This window comes from Homalodisca vitripennis, chromosome 2 (assembly GCF_021130785.1).
Source record: "Homalodisca vitripennis isolate AUS2020 chromosome 2, UT_GWSS_2.1, whole genome shotgun sequence".
Taxonomy (NCBI): Eukaryota; Metazoa; Arthropoda; class Insecta; order Hemiptera; family Cicadellidae; genus Homalodisca; species Homalodisca vitripennis.
The window spans coordinates 111,595,307-111,617,439 of record NC_060208.1 but is presented as its reverse complement, the minus strand read 5'-3'; the positions used below and the strand labels follow the sequence as shown (position 1 = coordinate 111,617,439).

The 22,133-nt window shown below is 32.7% G+C and overlaps 1 protein-coding gene across 5 annotated transcripts in view; it reads left to right on the top strand.

Moving 5' to 3' along the window:
- Positions 1-22,133, top strand: part of LOC124354605 (alpha-catulin) — a 67,241-nt gene that overhangs the window by 28,298 nt on the left and 16,810 nt on the right. For 4 of the 5 annotated variants that reach the window (XM_046805196.1, XM_046805199.1, XM_046805200.1 and 1 more), the window contains exons 5-10: positions 945-1,352; positions 2,928-3,176; positions 8,290-8,449; positions 9,084-9,199; positions 14,221-14,271; positions 18,057-18,344. In XM_046805196.1, coding sequence (XP_046661152.1) covers positions 945-1,352; positions 2,928-3,176; positions 8,290-8,449; positions 9,084-9,199; positions 14,221-14,271; positions 18,057-18,344 — 1,272 coding nt within the window. The remainder of the gene's footprint in view (positions 1-944; positions 1,353-2,927; positions 3,177-8,289; positions 8,450-9,083; positions 9,200-14,220; positions 14,272-18,056; positions 18,345-22,133) is intronic. The other variant, XM_046805197.1, reaches the window with a different exon arrangement.

Sequence of the window (22,133 nt, the reverse complement as noted above, 5' to 3'; positions counted from 1 at the left end):
AACATAATTTTTGAATACTATTTATTGTATCACGAAATTAATAAATTATCTCAATATCGGTATGTGAAGGAATAATTTGGAGTTCTTGTTCTCAAAAACTTGTTATGTGCATTTATAGTGTTATAATTTGATTAGAGTTTCTATGTTTAAATAATTGTTTGTGTATTTGTATTAATGTTATCTTATTTAGCTGATTTCAATTAATTCTACAAAAACTTGTTCATATAGACATTACTTGCCATACGCATTCTTCGTTACTAATACTGACCATTTCAAGTTAAAAATGGACTTGGAAACATTAGTATTAGTAGAAGTAATACTTACAATATACACCATCTAATGAATAGCTGGGGACATAAACAAAATAAAAACACTGAACGGTGCATACTTTACACAGTGTAATGATGAGAAGTAATTCTGAGGGGATACAAAAGGTTTCTCAGTAAACCACAATAAAGATTTAAAATAATCTAATAAATTGGTCTAAACCAATGTCTTTACGTGAAAATCTCTTGCATCACAAACATAGCTCAAAATCCTAATAATTTAATTTTAGTCACTAGATACATTTGACTGATGAAATATACATGAATTTTGTTTAAAACCATTAGAAAATAATGTTAAAATGTTTAATTATTCTTTGTATTCGAACAAGTATATTATAATTTTTGTCTCTACTGAGTTAAAAATAGGTTCAGTATAACAATGAGCAAAATAATAAATATTTACATTACGCTATACACATTAGTAAAGCAATTTTCCCTAGAATTATTTTTTGTTCAAATTATTTTTAACTTTTTCCTTACTACCATCTCTGTAACACTAAAAGAAAGTTTGTTAGAGCCAATGATACTGCACAGAGATGTCCTAGTGACAGAATGTACTAATATGAGTACCTAACTTATGTGACCAAGGATTTGTAACAAATAACATTTTTCTTACAGGCCTGTCTGAGACACCCTGATAGTAATTCATCAAGAGAGAACCGAGACACAGTGTTTTGTCAGATGCGACGAGCTATGGACTTGATACACTATGTGGTGAAGGACGGGGTGCTAGATGGCGGAGGAGGGATGGATAGTGGGGGGGATACGGAGGAAGACTGGGACGCTGGAAAGACGGTGGTGGCTGCCATACGTCATTACGAGTCTACGTGTGAAATGACAAGACTAACGCTGCTGACCCCTGCCACTCGGGAGACGTTATCGTCATCGGTCGACACCATCGTAGAGCGGACCCAAGACTTCACAGACTCAGCCTACACGAGCCACGAGCACCGAGAGAACATACTGCTGCTCTGTGACCGAGTTCGGATGGAACTCAATCAGCTGTTACGTGTTGGGGTCAGTTTGGTGAGTATCAAAATTGGTTCCTTTATCAGCAATCCAATATCTCGCATTAGCGATTTACATTGCCAAGAGACTACAAAGGATAACTAGCTAGCAAAAGTAATAATTAACCCTTTTCATAGTATGTATTTATGTAGATTCATCCATTTAGTTCATTAATTTTAGGAACAAGACATCTATAGCTGATTGAAATAGTTTGATCTATTTAGGAATAGTTATTATAAAGATATCCTGCAACTTTTTCTATCTAGTATTAATCTCTCAGTAAATTCAAGGTTTATCAATAATATCATGATGTACAAACAAAGTCATATTGTTTCTTGAATATTCTCTTAAAAATATGCATTGTTTGCATAAGACAAATAGAAGGTCTTTGCAATCCTATAAACTAAAAACTGCTTTAGTTGTTTAAAGAAACAGTGTGAAGCCAACAAGTTACACCGTGTAAAGGATTATTCCCAGAGATAATCAGGGTGAGTCTAACGTATCCAGGGAAGCCATAGTGTGCCGGCCGGCCCCAGTGTAATCTTCTCTGTAAACTCACGTTTTGCAACAGTTGCAATGTATACTAAACACTCTTGCACAATGCCTAGTCAGCTGAGTCAAGGTCGTTTAGGTACCTGATTGGGTATTACGGTTGTTACTTATTAACAACTTTATATTGGGAATTATTATAATTTGTGTTTTAGTGAAATCTTATTTAAATATTAGTTTAGCATTAATAATATTTTTTAATAAATGAAAAATCACTGTTGGCACGCAGAGCTGAGTGGTATTCTCACTCACTGTGGCCTCGATATCAAACTCTCTTGGAAACATTTCTAGAATTATTTCTTACTTCATTGTCGAAGAATTTCTACAGTGATTTCACTTGATCAGTCTATTTTCCAGAAAATAGTGCCTGATGACAGTTCATCAATGGATGTATTTTGCACTTTTTCTTTTTATTCTCATTTTATGTTGAAATAAATTTTGACCCCACCCTTCACTGAGTTCCTACAAGGGCACTTTGAACTAATAATTGTCCTGTCTTGTATTAGTAAATTTTAAAATTGCCTTTGTTGATGAGGAGATGAGTTGGGTAGTAGTTTATCAACTTGTTATCCACTAAATCCTGCAGTCTTGAATAAATTTTCCTATCCTTAAACTTTAGTTTCTTGCTGTCACTGTTCCTCCATAATGTATACTTGAAGTTTGAGGTGGGTGAATGCCCCTTTCTCTCGTAAACTCTTTTGGTCTTGAGAGTTAGTAAATAAATGATACTGATTGTCCGTGCAAACATAAGGACAGCTAGTTTATATATTAACTGATTGCTATCCATGCAGCACCTTTGCTCTGCACTGATGAATCTTGTATCTGTAGAATTGCATCAATCCATATCTCATACTCGAATATCTTGCAGGCTATTTCATTACCTAGAGTGAAAAGATCTTCCATGTTATAATTTCTCATAACAATTCTGCATTATGTCTATTTATATATCAGACAAGTCTGTTCTGCATGGAGTTTACTTATTACATATAAAAGATTTCTAGTCACCAACAATCCTTGTCCCGCTCTGAGCTGACTCTTGTGCAGGACCAGACGGATGGCTACTCGCCGACAAGGGAGATGGAGAGTGCGGTACTAAGCTGTCTGGAGTCAACAAGAGAACTGCGTGCACAGTTGCAGGTGACGGCCAGAGAGCAGTGCGCAGATGTGGACAATCTGACTCGTGCAGGGGTTGATATGGTCGGGACACTGCGTAATACTGCGCTTTCAGCGGATCAGGATCGGCTAGACGAGGCAGGTGACAGGTTCAACGAGATGGTGGAACATATCTTAGAGGTTAGTGGCAATCACTTTTATAAGCGGTGAGAGTTTGAATATCCAAAGTGAAAAGATACTAAATGGATAAACTGCTTCCTTTATCTCCTAAAGCCGACAGCAACAAAAAGATGTATTTAAATGCTGTTATAAAAAAAGTGGTATATCCAATATAAGTTCAAAATGTAAATGAGTTTAACGAGTACCTACAAGTACCAAGTTATAGAAATTGTTGATATGGTATTGATTTACATTAATTGAATGTTAGCTTACTGAATCGTAACTAGCTTTAACACATTCACGACGACGTGCGCCACGTGTGGTACACGGCGATCTTCTCACGAGCGCGTCGTGTACCCCGTGTGGCGCACGGCCCACATTACAGCAGCGCGTCATGTACCACCCGTGGTACACACGAACAATGCATTTTCAAATGGCTCTCTGAAACTAACGTTTGCCTAGAAGGTTCTACATTTCTGTCTACGCCATCTATAAAACTCTTTTAAATATTTTTCATTCAATGCAAACTCGTTTTCCCAAAATTGGTGTAAAAAATTGCATAGTATCTGAATAGTTGTTTGCCGTGTTTGTGATAGCTAATAAGCCTATCAGCAAAGATAAACCTGTAAACCTTTATGTTCTTAAACTTAATATATGTTCATACATTTTAGAGTAGTTATTACGGGTAGATTAAAAAAGTTGCTCACGTTATAAGTTATGAGTTTAATCTGCAGAAAGTGACAAGTCTAACCTAACAAATACTTCGTAAATTGAAATAAAGTAATGAAAATAACTTAAGTATTAAAAAAAACTCTAAATCTACATGACATTTTTCGTCTAATGTTTGTTATTGAAACAGTCCAAAACACATCGTGGATTATCTGTGCAGTCTTTGCAGAAAGTTGTAACTCTCTTGCAACGTTTTCTGGCTTCTGTTGTTCCATGACAGGCAACTAGAGACTCATAGCAAGGTAAACATCGTTTTCTTGATTGCTTAGCAAGGCCATCTCTCTTAACTAATCGTGTTTTTGAGTAGGTAATCGTCTTGCTGAAAACAGCACATTAAATGTTGAAAATATGGTTAAAGTCAAATGTTCAAGAAGCTTATAATTAAAATTTGTTTGTACAGACTTTGAGGCCTAATTTACGTGTAAACTATTTGATCTGTTTCCACTAAAACAATACGGATTCAGATTATATAATTTAAATGAAATACACTAGTTATAAATAAGATTACCTGAAATCGGAGGGTGTTGAGAGTTGGTTAGAAGCAGGATTACAGTTACTGTTTTCCTCTACAAGCTTTCTTGCCAAAACAGATCGGAATTTTAGCATATCCCATTTAGCTTTCTTTTCCCTAACACTGTTGAATACCACAAAGGCGTTCACAACACATGTACCCAGCAATAACTCTAGTGCAACCTTCTTGTACCATTTAGATGTTTTTCTCAATGGGCTATAATACGAACTCATTTGGTCTGATACGTCTACGCCCTTTTTGGCATCATTGTAAGCTAAAACACAGCTAGGTTTCATGATTGGTTCGTTATTTTCTATTGGTTTTTTTACTGGCAATAAGTTGTCCCCATCCTCAGGTCGAGTACTTATCAAGTTTACTCGCCTCTTGTCGACCCAGCTGATTACTTTTACACCTTGTTTGTTCTCCTGCGCATACACTTCACCCTTTTTCAATTTCTTGCTTTATAAACAGTCTTCGGATTGGACTTCAAATCCTTTTCTCAAGGTACCACAAAGGTAAGTTTTTCTTTTAAGCAAGGCCTCAGCTAACTCGACGCTGTTGTAATAATTATCAGCGTACAGCAAACGGCCGTGGCCTAAGAAATCATGAATAAGATGCAGCATTATTTTTTGTTTGTGGCCTTTTCCAGATGTAATGTCACCTTTACCTACGTATATTTTGAACTTGCAGGTATAGCCATCAGGAGAACAAAGAGCTTGTATAATTTTCACACCATATTTGTGTGATTTGTCCGGCAAGTACTGCCGGAAATTAAGCCTGCCTCTCCACGGGACCATGGTCTCATCTATAACTACAGTTTCACCTGGAATCCTGACAGCTTTGAATCTATCATTTAAACATGACCTGCAGATTTTGGAGCTTTTTCATCCTGGGTTCTTCACCTACTGCTTCTTCATTATTATGAAAATGAAGACATCGAAGAAGCATTTCAAACCGCTCTCTCTTCATAGCCTGTTTTATGAAGTCATTTTTAAACATGGTGTCATTTGACCAGTAAAACCTTATTTGAGGGCAAAGGGCACATCCCCATCACAATCAAAATCCCTAGAAATTGTTTTATTTCTCCACTAGTACAGTCAATCCACTGCCTCATAAAAGACCTCTGTTTGGGGATATTGTTTGAAATATCTTGCCGGGCATATCGGTTTGTTTCTTCTACGATGAGGTTAATAATATCGTCTGTTAAAAACTGCTCTAATACTGTTACAGGATTTGATATGTCAAAATCATATACTAACCCTTCATTGTCAGTATAGGGAAATTGTCTAACAGTACTCTTTATGTCATCCCACTCATTACCATCGTCATCATTACCGGTACTTGTTTCAGTTTCACCATTTGGCCCATCATCAGTTTCGGGCACATTGCCATTGGCGGTTTCATTATTTTTCCTGATAAGGTTCTTCTAATTCTGATCTTGTATTATTTTCATAAATATTTAAACCTAATTCATCACTTAAGCTTATATTTTGTGAGAAATAAAGAAACTGCATTCTGAAGGCTTACGTCATCTGAAGTAACAATTACATTTTCTTCGATATTTAATGCATGACTTACTTCATTTGCATCAAGTTCCTCATCATTACCGTCTGCATTTGAATCCTCACTATCTGCTTCAGATGGTAAGTATTCGCTCCCCGACACAGAAAAATCAGTAAGTTCACTATCACTGTGGCCTTCAAGAGCATCATCGATCTCTTGTTCGTCCATTTTTATTACAATTTCACTACGAAACACCACAAAATAACTTTCAATTCAACACACACCCAGTCACTAAGCAGTGGTAACCTACAAATTAACGAAGCAGACTGACAGAAGAAAGACAAAAGCGCGCCAAACCAAACGATGCTCGCTAAATGTCTAGCTAGACGCAGGTTAGAAGCAACACATGTACCACGTGTGGTACACGACGCGGTAGATTAATGTCTTATTAGTTCAGCGCGTCGTGTACCACACGTGGTACACGCACATATATGTATAAAAGTTCATCAAAAAATGGTTTAATTTACGTTTTGATAGTTTTGCACATATTTTATAACTGCTGTCGAGTGATTTAAGCAAAAAAAACAAAATACGCATTTTCTGACAGATTTTAACCGATATCAACACGCCACTTAATTACGAAGGTAGTTATCACCTACGTCGTGAATGTGTTAATCTCAAAATTTGTACTGGAAGCTAAACCGTTTTTTTCTCATTACCATTCATAAAGTAATTCCATTGATTAAAATGCTGTTCTTGTTTTTTGTCAAAAATAAAAATGAATTTTTAATTAATTAGTTTTCAAATTTATATATGTTAGAATTCATAAATATATAAATATTAACAGTTATAATTCTAAATAAGTAATCATGAAAATATTAACTGTTTAAAATACTTGACTGCATTTAGCAGGCATGTATATAAAATAGGATGAACATAAGTTAGTGTTTATAATACTTTTGGGTGATGCTATCAAGTATTGGTGAAAAAAACAAGAATTGAACTAGCTGCCCAAAACGTATATGAAAAAGTAATTTTTAATGTGACAGTCAGGACCAAGAGAAAGCATGCAAGATATTGCATAAGAGACTGAGGTACATAGTTCGAAAATAGTATATAAATTATATAGTTGTTCTGTGTGTTCATTCTTGTAATAATTTTTTGTGTTTATTTTGAAAATATCAAACATACTGTAGTGACAATGAAATAAAAAACCATGTTTGGTTGTAAATAAAATAAATTTGTATTTTGGCTTCTTTTATGGTACTCTGACACTTTAAGCACACCTTGTTTTTCAGGATAGTTTCTGAACCATTAGAACATGAGAATAAAGGTAAAGTTGTATTACATCATTTCAAAGCTTAAAAAACAGGAACAATTCTTTTGTAGTATTGGCCTCTCTTTAGGATATATCCACCATATGGAAGTCAACTTTGTTACTTATGACCTCTATATGTTGTTAATTATTTTACAAAAAATTTACTTCCCCATGAATTCTTTTATTAAACCTATTTAAATAATAGTATAAACTAAGATTCTGCAGTAATTGTGATTTTTTCTTCACATGTATCAGCTAATGGGGTCGAGAGATGTCAAGAGACGTGTTTCTGATGATTTTCTCTACTGTACAATGTAACCAATATTTAATTTGCCAGGCAATGATTTTTCAGAGTAGTCAAATGTAGTCTATGCTCTGTCAGTACAACAAAGTCAGGTTTATTTATATCTAAGATGTGGTGAACCTATCAATGCTATTACCTGTTCTGTCATAATTTTTATGAAATACTACCATCTTCTTCCTTATCGAAAGACTGTAGTCCAGTTTGGGTTTGAAAAGATTTTGTTTTGAGCATTTTTCCTGGTTAAGGACTAAAAAATGCTGAATAGCTAGGACCTCTAATGGATGAACAAATGGTGCTATGACTTGGTTCCGATAATATCCTCAGATATCGGAAAACCTTGCCTTTGTTCTGTGTTTGGAGGGTAATGAGACATGTTATCTTGATTTTCTAGTTTTTCAATACTCCTTACAGATAAATCATCAATTTTGCTCAGCTTGGCAACTTTGGGAAGTCCTTTCTTTCTGAGGAATCCTTTCTTACTAACATAGCCTCCTCAATATTTCTCTCAAAGAATTCTTCAAGTTTCTCCCCAATTACCAGCTTTTTTGCAGTGTAGGGTGGTAACAACATCTTCTGGCTGTTATTAGTCTCTTGTCCAAGTACAACATTTTTGTCCAGGTCTAGGTTTTTTGACAAAGTTTGTCTGTCTCCTCTTGGTCTGCATGTACTTTGGGTTTTTGACAAGGCTAGTCTATAACATTTATAGTATCAGCCATGTTGGAGTTTTTAGCAAAATGCATAACAACAAACTAAATGGTGTGTTGGGCAGGTGTGCAAGCTGATGAGGCACATGGCACCCTCGGAAACGCTGCAGGTGTCAGCTCGTTATACAGAGATCAACTTACGGATATATGGACCTCAGGTGGTGACAGCAGCCCACACACTCAACCAGCATCCTACTTCCAAGATAGCTAAAGAGAACCTAGAGGGTAAGTAAAGTACATTGGAACAATAAAGCTGTAATGTTGTAATATTTGCTATATAGTCTCGGGTGAAAGGAAAGTTAATAATTGATCTTTTTAAAGCACATTTGTTAATTGTAACAAGGCAAGATTTGCTTAGTCAATGATAAAATAATATATTTATAACTTTAAAAAAAATAATTTTTGTTTAATATAATTTTCTATAGAGACACAACAAATTAATTTATATACACAACATAGCTATTGTGGGAAGAGTTGGTTCAACTTGAATGTTGAGATTAACTCCAATTTACCTTCCGCTTAGAAGATTTCAAATGCTGCAGTAAGTGGAAGGTGAAATAGAGCTAAACTCAACATTTGAGGTTGATAAATTACACTTATGATTATTTAAGCTTGTAAATAAGTGAAAGAGAAATTTCCTGAATCAAACTTTACAATATAAAGAAATTGTATCAATGTATATCTCTTAATGCAGTATCCAATTGATGGTTTTAAAGTTAAGATATTACTTCTGGAATTTTGTTCAAATATATGTTGTATACCAAAATTACTAATTAATCTGTGATCTTCATATTTGTATCTTAAGATTTTCAACAAACCAGAGGGTGGACACGCAGTTGACATAGAGTCACTGTTTCAGTGTTTGCGGAGATGTGGCAATCCCTGATGACTGATGTGACGACGGTGTGCAAGGATGTCATGGAAAGTACTAGGCAGCCAGAGAAACAGACGTACATGTCCCTACCGAGACCTGGGGTGAGATAAGTTTACTAACTCAAAAATTAGGCATATGTTAAAACAATGCAATAGATGTAGTGAATACAAGATGTAAGATATAAGACATGTTATAGAACATGTAATAACTCAGTAAAAAAATTATAACATACAAATTTACAGCCAGGTGTTAGACGACTTGTTAATAATTCTTATTTATTATATAGTTGTATAGTAACAAATTGATCAACAGTTATATAAAGTTGGTTAATTATTGGGTTAACTTATAAAAAATATATCCAACATACATACATGAATATCTTTTCCTCTTTACTGCTATGTTTTCAGTTATTCTATGTGACAAATAAGAGTGAAAGAAAGTACAGTAAGTTGAAATTAACATCTATTTTTTTAGCCTACGAATTCAATAAGTAGTTACCGTACCTAGTTTATGATTAAACTGGTCAACATGGCTTTCCAAGAGCTTGTTATCTGAATATATACTAAATAATCTTTTGCTGTATTTCTCTGAGTATGTCAGAGAAAATATTAGTTTTCCAGTTTTAATGTTATTAACAACTAGAGAATTGATTTTACACTATTCCAGATCTTTTAACATGGGTTTATGCTTAGTCATATATAATCCTTTAAGTGCAAACCATGTTTTTTAAACTGCAATGAATGTTTTATCCGAAATCCAAAGTTTTATATAAATACAATGGTGATGTAGAAATAGTAAGTATAACTATACACATATCAAGACATATCAATGGAAGCCTAGGTTGTGGCGTGATGTTGTCAGCTGTAACGGAATAATAACTCGTGATGGGATAATCAATTGAATTCAACAATGGAGCGATTGTTACTGCTCATCTTTACTTCTCATCTATCTTTGTGAATCCTTTACCTTTATGATTTAAATTAACATTTAACTTAGCACGTGTTTATACTATGACACAGGACGTGAGCAAAATATGATAATAATAATATAAAAAACATGTAGAATAATCAAACGCTGAAGAACAAAATGGATATAAACAACTGGAACAAAGCGAGACATTGCTGCATCGCCTCATACTGAGAATCAGCTGATATGACAAATTGGTAACGCCGCAAGATGAGAGGACAGTGGGATGCAGTAACTGCCCGCTCAACCAGGCAAGCAGTGATATGTCTCATACTATAATACACGCTACAGAGAATATAATAGAATTCAAAATAAGAACATTATAAATATGAACAGTGGCATGACTAGGACTGATCCATGAGAATATGGACTAACTCTGAATAAATCTAAACGGAAATAACATAAATTAAATAAGCCTAATTCGAAGTAAAGTATATAATTCTTGTATTTTTATCAAGTAAGATTGCTGTTATACCTATATTTTGTTAAATTTTTGGGGTTTTTGGAGGAGGGTTCTATTTTTAACACTTTAAATTTTTTAGATACTAAGCCGATCAACAATGAGAATTGTAATAAGTACATATTTTTAAAAAATTATAATTAATTAAATATGTTTTCTAACATTAACAATATTTCAGGTTTTTGCTCTATTTTATATTTAATAATATTTGTAAACTTTAAAAATTTTTTATAAATTTCCGAAATATGTAAAGAAAAAATTTAAGCCTCTTGTCAATAACCTCATTTGATTATTAAGTTGATTTTTTATATGCATGCAAAATTATAAGGTTTTACTAGGAAATTTATAGAGTATATTGGGTTTATTGTACAGACTTAATTGCACATGCTTATCTGTTGGCAACAATAGATACAAAATGAATAGACCACTTAAGTATTTTTCCTGTGTAACATAGTTAATATTGAGTTATTTATGTAATTTAAAAGTATTTAGATGGTTGAAATATATATGCATGCAAAAACTGCACTGGACTAGCAAAAACAAAATGACAATTTGATACATTAAATTGCACAACAAATACGTTATACATAAAAAAATATTTATACATATATTATATCCCTCTCCCACAGCATGATTTGAATCGACTTCGACGACTTAGCGCCATTGTGGAATGGACGACCAGATCAACTTTTTTACCAACTTTTTCTGTCAAGTGCTGCGTTTTAGTGGCAATATTGTATAGTATTACGATTATTTTGCTATAAGACGACTTGCTTTTTCCTATAATAACGCTTTTGTTATAAATTTGGTTTAGTTGAAGATTGTAAGATTGAAAACCTGGCAGGACCAAGTTGTGTGCTTTGCGACAGTGAATTTGATTTTGGAATGTGTTGTGATGGTAACAATTCTAATGATAGTGATATCATTGACAACATTGTTCTGGGTGAACATAGTGATGTCAGGAGTGATGGTAGTGGTGGTGAGTTTTGTGCAGATGATCTTGAGACTGCTTCTGCTCAAACAGCAGTTTAGGCTCTGACTGTGTCCGTCCGATTATGCATAGTCATATTATACTTTTTTTCATAACAGTGTATTTTTTACTATCCATATTTGTATAAGTAAACACTACGTTGTTTTTTGTGTTTTGGGATATTTTTATTGTTTCAGGGAAGACATTACCTATATTTATAGCCTACCCTACAGAAGTGGTATACATTTGCTAAATCAAAATTGAAAAATATACAATTATTCATACATTTGTCTAGTTTTAGGAAATATATAGTCTGATGGACTTATTTTATTTTTATGTTAATAAAACTTGCAATAGAGCATTTTTATGAAAATTGATATTACCCTGGTAACATGCTATATTGCAACAATTGTACTTTTTCTATGCATGAAACAGTACAAGTACAATACTATGCAACAGAGAAATACTTTTCTAAACATATTTATACCTCTTGACTAAATGAGGCAAGTTATAGCAAAACTGGCCAAGTGCAATTTTTTTTCGAAATTGAGGTTTTGGTTGGATATTATTATAAATGTGTCATCCAATACGCAAGCCTGTACAGTCTTAGTCTATTTATGCCAAAACTGGTTATTTTGCGCTTAAAAAGTACAATGAGTTATGAAGGTTGTAAAAAAACTTGTGTTTTTCATCCTGGCAACCAATTGGGTTGCATCTTTTGATCATGTGATTAGATTGTTTACAAGAGAAGTGTGTTCTCTTATTCTTTTTAGGATGATTGTTACGTCTGTTTTACTGTGTTTTTAGATTAAAATAATAAGAATTTAAAACGGATTCAGTTATTGAACCGTCTCCAAAAAGAAAAGGGAGGAGAAAGAAATCGTTTCGTCCAAAAGTGACAGATCTAGCTGTTTACTACAGTAGGCAGTTATATACTTATAATTTCACCATCTTTGTAGGTGCTTCAAATGATAAAATGGCTGTAGAAAATACTTTTATCTACACATGGAATGAAAATGACTTCCCAAAAGGCTCTAATGAAATTAGCTCATCAGTATTTAACTGTCTAGGTTCATTAGATCTGAAATGTTGCATGACTATACGTTTATGTCCAGATAGCTATGGAGGTCAAAACAGGAATTAAACAATGATCGCAATGTGTTGCTGTTTTCCAGGTTAACATTGCTCCAATTCATGTCAATCAGCTTGAAGTAGCTTTTCCAATCCCAGGACATACATTTCTCCTTCCGATCGGGTGTTCAGTAGGATAGAAGTCGTGAAAGATATCCCTGTCATTTCAAACCCACAGAAGTATGTGGATATTTTTAAGGACCACGGGACAGTTTTTAAACTGGGACAAGACTTTGTAAACTTGGACTGGAAATCAACAACACGAGAAAATTTTCTACAGACAAAAAACTGCCACTTCAAGTTTTCTCAAGCAAAGCGTTTTGTTCTTGAAAGGGGGAAAATACAGTAACGGTAAGAGGAGAATGGTCCTACAGTAGTGACCATGGTACTGACAAATCTGTTACAAAGAATGGGAGGAAATTAAATAAATTGTTACTGTCAGAGATACTTTGTGGATGTCCATAGAAGGCAAAACTGAGTGATGTTGAAAAGCTATTATAAAAAAATTATGGAGATACATGGATGAATGTTCCACAAAATGAATTCCTTGTCCAGGTTCTTCAATATAAAAATCAAGCTCCAGATTATGGTGATGCGGATGGTGGTAATGAAGAGTACTGTGAAGAAAACAAACAGTATGATGATTAGGACATAGACCTTGTCGTCTGAGAAGGTCTAAGAAATCTTTATCTGAGATCCTTAATTGAAGTGACATATTTTCAACTGTAAAATGCATCCTTTTAACTTTGTCAAGGTTGTTAGTCAATAAAAAAAAAAACATTTTATTGTCAAATTTGTCTTTTATTTAAAGGTTCCATCAATGTGATTCATCAATGGCTGCAGCAAACTGGCCATTTTACTCTGCCACAGCAAAACACGGCAAGTGCAAGATTTAATGTAATTTTACGAGCCAGTTGTGAAGGAAAAGATAAAAACCTGTGTTTCAAATAAATTATGAGTATTCAATATATTTCTTTAAAATTACCATCTTATATCTACTTATATAAAAAATAAGTTTTTTTCTTTCCTGAACAATTTTGATTTTTGCACTTGACCAGTTTTGCTATGACCTGCCTCAAATAACTCCAAATAACATAACATACTTGTAACAAACAACTACTTTGGTTTTATCTGGATGCCACTATTGTTGTAACAGTTTATCTTACCAGGACAGATGATGTTGGATGATCTGGCATGTGATCTGAGGTCGGGAAAGTACCGATCGGATCAGTACATGCCCCCTGGCCATCAGTACAAGCTTCAAAGCAATGACGAGAATGAAAATAAAATACTACATTCTTTTTCTCTTCATCTCGCATCAGACATAAAAATATCGAACTTCATACTAATCTCCATTACTTTCGCTGATAAGCATTATAGTTAATGTATAAAGTGACTTTTCCACGGTGATGTTTAACTTTCGCTGGTTACCACTACAGTACCTGGGTTAAATATTAGTATTAATAAATATTCAATCTTTTAGTATCCATGTATAAGTTTGTCATAGATAGCCTATACTGATTAAGTATTTGAATTGCAAAAATGTTTTTTCTTTAATAACTTCTGTAATTAACATAAAAAATTGTTTGTTTCAGAAACATGGAACTACAAGTAAGCCTCTAAAATCTGTGAGACTTGATGTAGAGGTAAGTTCTGCACTTGATTAGAAAAATAACATTTTTGTGGAAGGTTAAAATCATAAAGAAACATCAAAATCTTGAACAGTTTAAATGTTTAAGGTGATAAATTTTAAATGAATGCTCTGAAATTAATAATTAATATAAATAATGAATAATTTATAATTAATATTCAAATGAATATATATGTATATATAAATACAGGGTGACTGGCTCTTGGTGTGAACAAATAAATCTAGTAATAATATAGACTTAGGGCAGTAAGAAACTATTACTTAAAAATTTTTTTCTAAAAAATCCTGTTTGTAGCGATTTTTTTCCATTTTCCAGAAAATTTATGTAATTATGTAAAAAACAGCATTTTTCTCCAATTTTTATTTTGTAAATAATTTTTTTATTGGTGCTTTCTGAAAGTTCATAACATTTCAATTAAAAAAGACCATAATAAGCAATTCACATAACCTTATGTGATACTTATTACCAATAAAAGTAAGAAAATTGAAATTTCTTTTAAAATAAAAAAAAATTTAACCCAGTATTCTGAGCAAATTTAAGTGAGATTCAATTGTCAAATTTCACAAAAACTTGTCCATTTAATAAGCTACTATTTAACATACAAAAGTATTTATTTCTGTTTCAAATAGCTGGAGAAAAGTGAAGTTGAATGTGAAAAAACATAGAGGTTTGTAACAAACAAACAACACTAATACAAGTTGGTATTAAAGTTATAAATACACTAAAAACCACAAATTTTATTATGATTATGAGTAAAATGGAGAAACATTTGAAACATTTGTTTTTCAGCTTGTAATGATAAAAGAGAAAATCCTCACACAGTTTTAAAATTTCACATATCATTTTCAAACTGCCTGCCTTGTTTCCTAATACATGCTCTTGCTCTTTTCCTCAGCTCTAACTGTAACTTTGAAAGATAAGGTTTGGCGAAGTTTCTCAAATGTTGCTAATATTCTTCCTCTTAGTTCTGGTTCTGAGTTTACTGGCGTGGAGTATACTTCATATTTCATAAATCCTCAGACAAAAAAGTCCATAGGGGTTAGGTCCAGAGACCTTGCCGGCCAAGCCACAGACCCACCCCGTCCTAACCATGTTGGATAGTTCAATGTCAACTACTCACGTACCGCATTGCTGAAGTGGGGGGGAGCGCTGTCCTGTTGGTAAATTATCTCGTCTCTTTGAATGTTGTCAATTCCATCTAAAAAAACCTGGAAGGTTGTGCTGAAGGAACTGCAAGTAACGTTCTCCGGTTAAGCTTTCTTCAAAAAAGTGTGGTCCTATCAGTTGGTCCCCTATCAGACCAGCCCAAACATTAATTTTGAAACGTGTTTGAAATTATCTTTCCTTGATAGCTTTAGGATTTTGTTCTGCCCATAAATACAGATTGTGCGTATTAAATATGCCTTCTCTGGTAAACAAAGACTCATCGGTCCATAATATCTTCTTAAAAAAGTTGTACTGCTCAATGTCACTGTTCAGTAGCCAGTGTCAGAATCAACTCTTGGAGCAAAGTCAGTTGGCTTCAATGCTTGAACTGGAGTGAAATGATATGCATGAAGTTTATTTTTCTTTAAAATGTCACAAACCTTCCACTGGGACATACCAACTTCACGGGCAACCTGCCGGGTACTAATGCCTGGATTATTATGAACATTATCAAGAACCAATTCTTCCACTCCTACGTCATGGATGACATTACCTACCTCATTAGCAGATTTATACACAGTGCCCCTCTCCACTAGTCGCTGATGTAGCCTGGTGAAAACTGCCGAGCTTGGTGTTCGGCGATCAGGGTGTCGATGAGCGTACTCTCTTGTAGCTTCAAGTGCATTTCCGTTACAAAAACCATACTCAAAGTGCATTTCTGCATACTCTTGAGAAGTGAACTCCATTATAGCTTTCACGAGACTAGTTTGGAAGTACAAGATATGCATTCAGCAGTGTATACACCTAGGCATGTTGTTGCAGCATTCTTCAATCTCATAACTTACATTTTCAAGGAATTACCAGAAGAAAATCTTATCTGAACCTAATGATAGGACAATTGATAAGATATGCAGGAATGTGGTGCAGCTATTTTATTGGTAGTAAACTTTAACATGCACACTGCCTACCACAAAAAAACACTATTACTAACTATCCTAGTATGGTGAATGGAAAAATAAAATCTGATTTTATTTGTTTATTATTAAAACCTCTATGTTTTTCCACATTCAACTTCACTTTTCTCCAGCTATTTGAAACAGAAATAAATACTTTTGTATGTTAAATAGTGGCTTATTAAATGGACAAGTTTTTGTGAAATTTGACAATTGAATCTAACTTAAATTTGCTCAGAATATTGGTTTGAATTTTTTTTAATTTTAAAAGAAATTTCAATTTTCTTACTTTTATTGGTAATAAGTATCACATAAAGTTATGTGAATTGCTTATTATGGTCTTTTTTTAATTGAAATTTTATGAACTTTCAGAAAGCACCAATAAAAAAATTATTTACAAAGTAAGAATTGGAGAAAAATGCTGTTTTTTTACATAATTACATAAATTTTCTGAAAAAAGGAAAGAAATCGCTACAAGGATTTTTTAGATAAAAATTTTAAAGTAATAGTTCCTTACTGCCCTAAGTCTATATTATTACCAGATTTATTTTTTCACACCAAGAGCCAGTCACCCTGTATATTGCTGCTTAACAGTGGTATAAAAAGTTATGATGGACAGTTATAATATTACCGAAACTTATTCAGGTATTAAATACTGTATTTTATGATAACTATACCTCATAACACCATACATTTTAAAAAACTAGACAAATTGTACCATAATGTTTGCTATCTTATAATTCAAAAGTTTACAATTAGTCTATATTTTCTATGAATAATCCCTCCTAAATAATTGTAGGGATCAATTTTTAAAATTTTAAGTTTTAACTCATGTTTTAAAATATGTACTTGTATAAATGTAACAGTTTATATTAATCTGCAACAAATATAACTACCCTTAACTGCAATAACTATGCTTTGAGTGTTGTTATTCCACCCATCTTGTTGACTATAACCGTATGTAATACATTTATTAAAAACAATATTTAGAACAAGAAAATAACACATCCAAAATTTTTGCGAATCATTAAAAACTCCCCCTTCACAACAGTATTTTTATTTGCTATTCAAACAAAATTTAGAAGGTGGACTTGGAACTAAAATCTGTTTTTAAAGTAATTAGCAACTTTGCTTTAAGAAAACAAAAAGATAATCTTAAAATTGTGAAAAAATAGTGGTTTTCCAAATGTTATTGTGTTTAAATTTTGTTCTTAGTTCTTTTTGCAAATCTTGTTGAAAATGGACTCAAGCAAATTAGTTCAAAGTTTGTAGAAGCTCTTAGAAATGTTGGTTACTGCTGTAAACAGAAAATAATTTACCATCCAATAGTCCAATCGCTAATGTTGAAGAACCTAGCATTAAGTAAAGGTACATATAGTTCATGAAGACTTAGTAATTGTAATATTTGTTTCTTAAGAAGGAGAGACAAGTTTATTTTCAGTCTTATTTTGCCTGTTCCCATGGCCTAAAAGCATATGTGGGGGGATTGTATCAAACATAATAAGGGGACATTATGAGATCAACAGATTTTATAAAAATTGTTCCGTCCTAAAATAGGATTTAAAATTGTGCTATATTTAACTCAGATCAATAAAATGATTATGTAATAAACAACGTTTATGTAATTGATGGTACATATTAAATTTGCAAAGCTTTAATCATAAACTAAATGTGTTTCAGGAGCAAGAGAAAATTGCGAAGGCGGGGTTGGAGATGAAGTTAGCAACATCGGAGATGGAAGCAGAGACAGATCGGTGGCAGGAGGGTGTCCTGGGAGGCCCCAACGTCGATGAGAACAACGACATTGTCAAGCGTGCGCGGAATATGTCACGTATGGCTTTCAGCATGTATCAGTTTACGAAGGGTGACGGACCACTCAAGACAACTCAGGATCTGTTTACGCAAGCTGAATACTTTGCGGAAGAGGCCAACAGACTCTACAAGGTTGTACGACAGTTCTCTTACCAGGTATAGTAATTCTATAACACATCACACTAGAATTGTACTGGATGTGTTAGGTAAGCGAGTGGAATGGATGTAGTATCCAAATTGGATTGGTTATGTTAGCAAAGATGTCTCTTAGATTGAAATTTTTAAGAAAATTACATATCTCACACTTAATTACTGTATAAAAAATTCTATACATCTAGTTTGGAATTCTGGCTAAACATAAAGTTGAAATATTTTTTGTTAATTATACATAAAACCCAATGAAACAAAACACGTATTCTGTATTACAATGTCTTGGTGTTCAGTGTGACAATTATTTTAAGGTTTCTTAGTTAGATTTGTAATTTATTATTTACTAATGTACAAACATAATAATTAGAACTTGCTTTTTGCTCATTTGGTTGAGTATTTTCATTTTGCTCTTCCCCATAAAGTAAATAAATGTGTTGTTATCATCTGGCCTAAATGTATCTGGGTGCTTTACTAATGCTCCAGATGATAAGTGTGCTTTAAAGTATTGTCTGTTTGCAATCAGAACTTTTGCAGCTTTTTTACAAATCCATAAAGGTGACAATTTTTTGAAGTTGACCAATTTATTACTTATGTCGAAAGTAACATTTCTTACATGAAAAAGGAAAACTCATAATAAATACAAGTTATTGAGATAAGCAATGGTAACTTTTAAAGAATGACTTTAAGAAATTTAAAATTGTTTTCAATGATGAAAATAATTTTAGTTTGATAAATGGTAAACTACCACCATTGATAAAACACTAATTAAAGCAAATGTTATCTAAAATGTTATCTTTCATGAAGACAACAAAAATCTATACAGCATTCTGCTGCATTCTATACAGTATTTATTTTCATTTTCCAACAGTAACACAACATAATAAATTATGGTAATGTCTAAATAATAAAATAGTGGTCTGTAATATAATTAACGTAGTAATCTCTCAATTTAATAATTTTACCAATATTATCTGGTGAATATAAATGTGTTGGATTGGAGTTTTTGTTAGGCAGTTATAAGAATCAGAGGAACATAAAAGATGTTTGAATGTAAAATCTCTCCCTCTTCCCCTAAAGCTCCTAATATAAAGATTCTTAAATGACACAGCTTCTGTCTTGTGGGCAACTCATTTAAAAGTTAGTATAAAACCAGTGGTGGTTTGCAAGTGTGAACATTGAAGAGGATCCTCAATTGGGAGCTACAAAATTGTTAGGCACCCAACAAAATAGCTAGCAGTTTTTTTTTTTTTTTAATTTCAGTTAATTAAGTTATTTTTGGGCATTAGGCATGAAGTTAACAATACTTGCCAGGGCTAACATAAAAAATGTCTTATTGCAAGGTTTTATTTTAGTCTTATTCTGAATTTAAGTTCAGCAAATAAATATTATATTGTTTAAAATTTTTTACATGGTTACACCTGCCAAAAAATACTTTTGTAATCTACAACATTTTTGTGTGAAATGAACATAAGTAAGGAAACATATTATGAAATATTCAGCACTGTATTGAGTGCTTCTGCCCTAAACTAATAAGAATTACATGCAATTTGCCAGCCTCACTCTCATTGGTTGAGAGTTTTGCCATTTGATTTATGTTGCAGTTGATGTAGGATAAATAAAACTTGGAGCTAAAATTTAAAAGTTGAGCCAAAAGAATAATTCTATGTACTATGCTAAAACCATAAAAACACAAGTGAAATAATCACTACAACAATTATACTTTAATGTAATACATCTGAATGTACAAACACACAGACATCGGAACAAGAGTGTGGTATGGCAGAGCATTATGAACCATCTAATGAGATGTAACACGTTGAATCAATTACTAGCATAGCATGACAGAGAGATTATGGCTAGTTTGTTTCGACCTGCCTCTGTCATTCATTATGTTAAAGCTATGCAGTGTAGATGTCAAACTCCTTATATCAGAGATTTTTAAAAGAAAACTCATTTTGCAGTATTGCTATCAATAACACTCTTAAATTGTTTATTTAACAAAAATTAAATTTCTTTGCAGTAATTTCTCAGATGTGAGGGGCAAAGGCTGCATCTAACTTTGGTAGTGTTTTTAAAGTTTAATTTCATGACCTCTTGGATAGAGGAGGCCTCACCTTATGTTTCAAATAAATGGCACAGAGAAAATAATTTTTTATTAATAAAACCAAATTGTGTAATCTTAAATAAAATAACGATAAGAACAATAAAAAATTTATTAATGAAAAACAGTTTGAACAAAACAAGAAATAAATACATGAATGTCCATAGAGTAGACCTAATATTAATAAAATATATAAATTAAAAAATTAAATATGAATTTAGTTGTCACCTAGTGTAATTTTTTTAAACGTTTCCTTTGCTAGTCAGAATTAATTCTAGTGTTATAAATGAGGTATCATGTAACCATTTATTCTACTCGAAAATATTTATTTCTTCCACCGAAATTTCACAGTAAAAAGCAAAAATTTACCCTTTATATTTAAGAGAGTTGACAGAAATGCAATATTATCTTAAATAACAAGACTTTTGGGGATATTTTTCACCAGTTTTGTAGATTGTATTAATTGGATGAGAAATTAATCTATATATTTAATTTATAACAATAATTCCATTTTATAAACGTTTTGCTGTATATTCACAAGAAATTCAACATCAGTGTGATTTAAAAATGATGTATAATTAATTATATTGTATCAGTTAAACATTAAATAAATGTATTTAATAACGGGAATAAATTAAACCTCCAAGAACTGTTTCTGAACACGTTAGCCACCATACACTATGCTTATTAGCTCTTTGTGTGCGCTGTACAACCTTTCACCACACCACACTCTACTATATGTGTATTTGTACCCTTATACACAACCAATAATATGATTTAAAATAAAAATTATTCACTCAATTGTAATTATCATAAAGGTAGTTGAAACTCAATTATTAATATAAAATAACTTGGTTCAATGCCAACATTATTACAATTTCTGTTGACTGTGCACCAAATTTATTGTCTTCCTAACAGATTTTACACTGAATGTAGCAACCAATAAAAAAAGTTAGCAGAGTTAAAAGTTAAAAGATACAAAATTTAATATTTTTAGTATGGGCAATTCAAATCTGAATAAAAATGAGTAAGAATCCCTATGAAGTTTAATGCAAAACAATGAAAATTATACAAACAAGGCATGAGCACGCCACACCATGTGTCACGTAACAGGCTTTGGCTGAACATTTCAAGTCTCTAGCTCAGTTCATTTTTGAGAGTCCTGTGAACAGTGAGACAGACAGACAGCAATACAGAAAAGAAATTATGTACATCTCTTGGCAGATAGAAGAGAAATTGTGTCAATTTACTAAGTGATAGACTTCAATGACGCACAGCCATATTTCATGATTAGGCATGCAGCATCATAGAACTTATTCTTGTCTATGTTAGAATTAAGTTTCATGTAAAATTTAAAGCCTACTGATAATTTCTCTCTAGATATCATGCCACATGATACATTCACACTGATCCTAATTTAGATTTCATGGCAGTATTTAAATAATAAAAGTTCCAATGAGGTAGGCAGGATACTACAATGCAAGAGTGCACTGAAATAAAATCTTGTCAACTTTTATCATTGACTTTCCACTGTATTATTTTTGATTTTTACTGTATGAATAAGCTACTTGTTTAATATGTCACATGTTAAAAACTCATACGATTGTACTCAGCTTGTTTACAAATTTGTTTATTCTGCTATTTTCTTGTTACCATCATGGATACCCATAAGACCAATGTAACAATATTTGCTT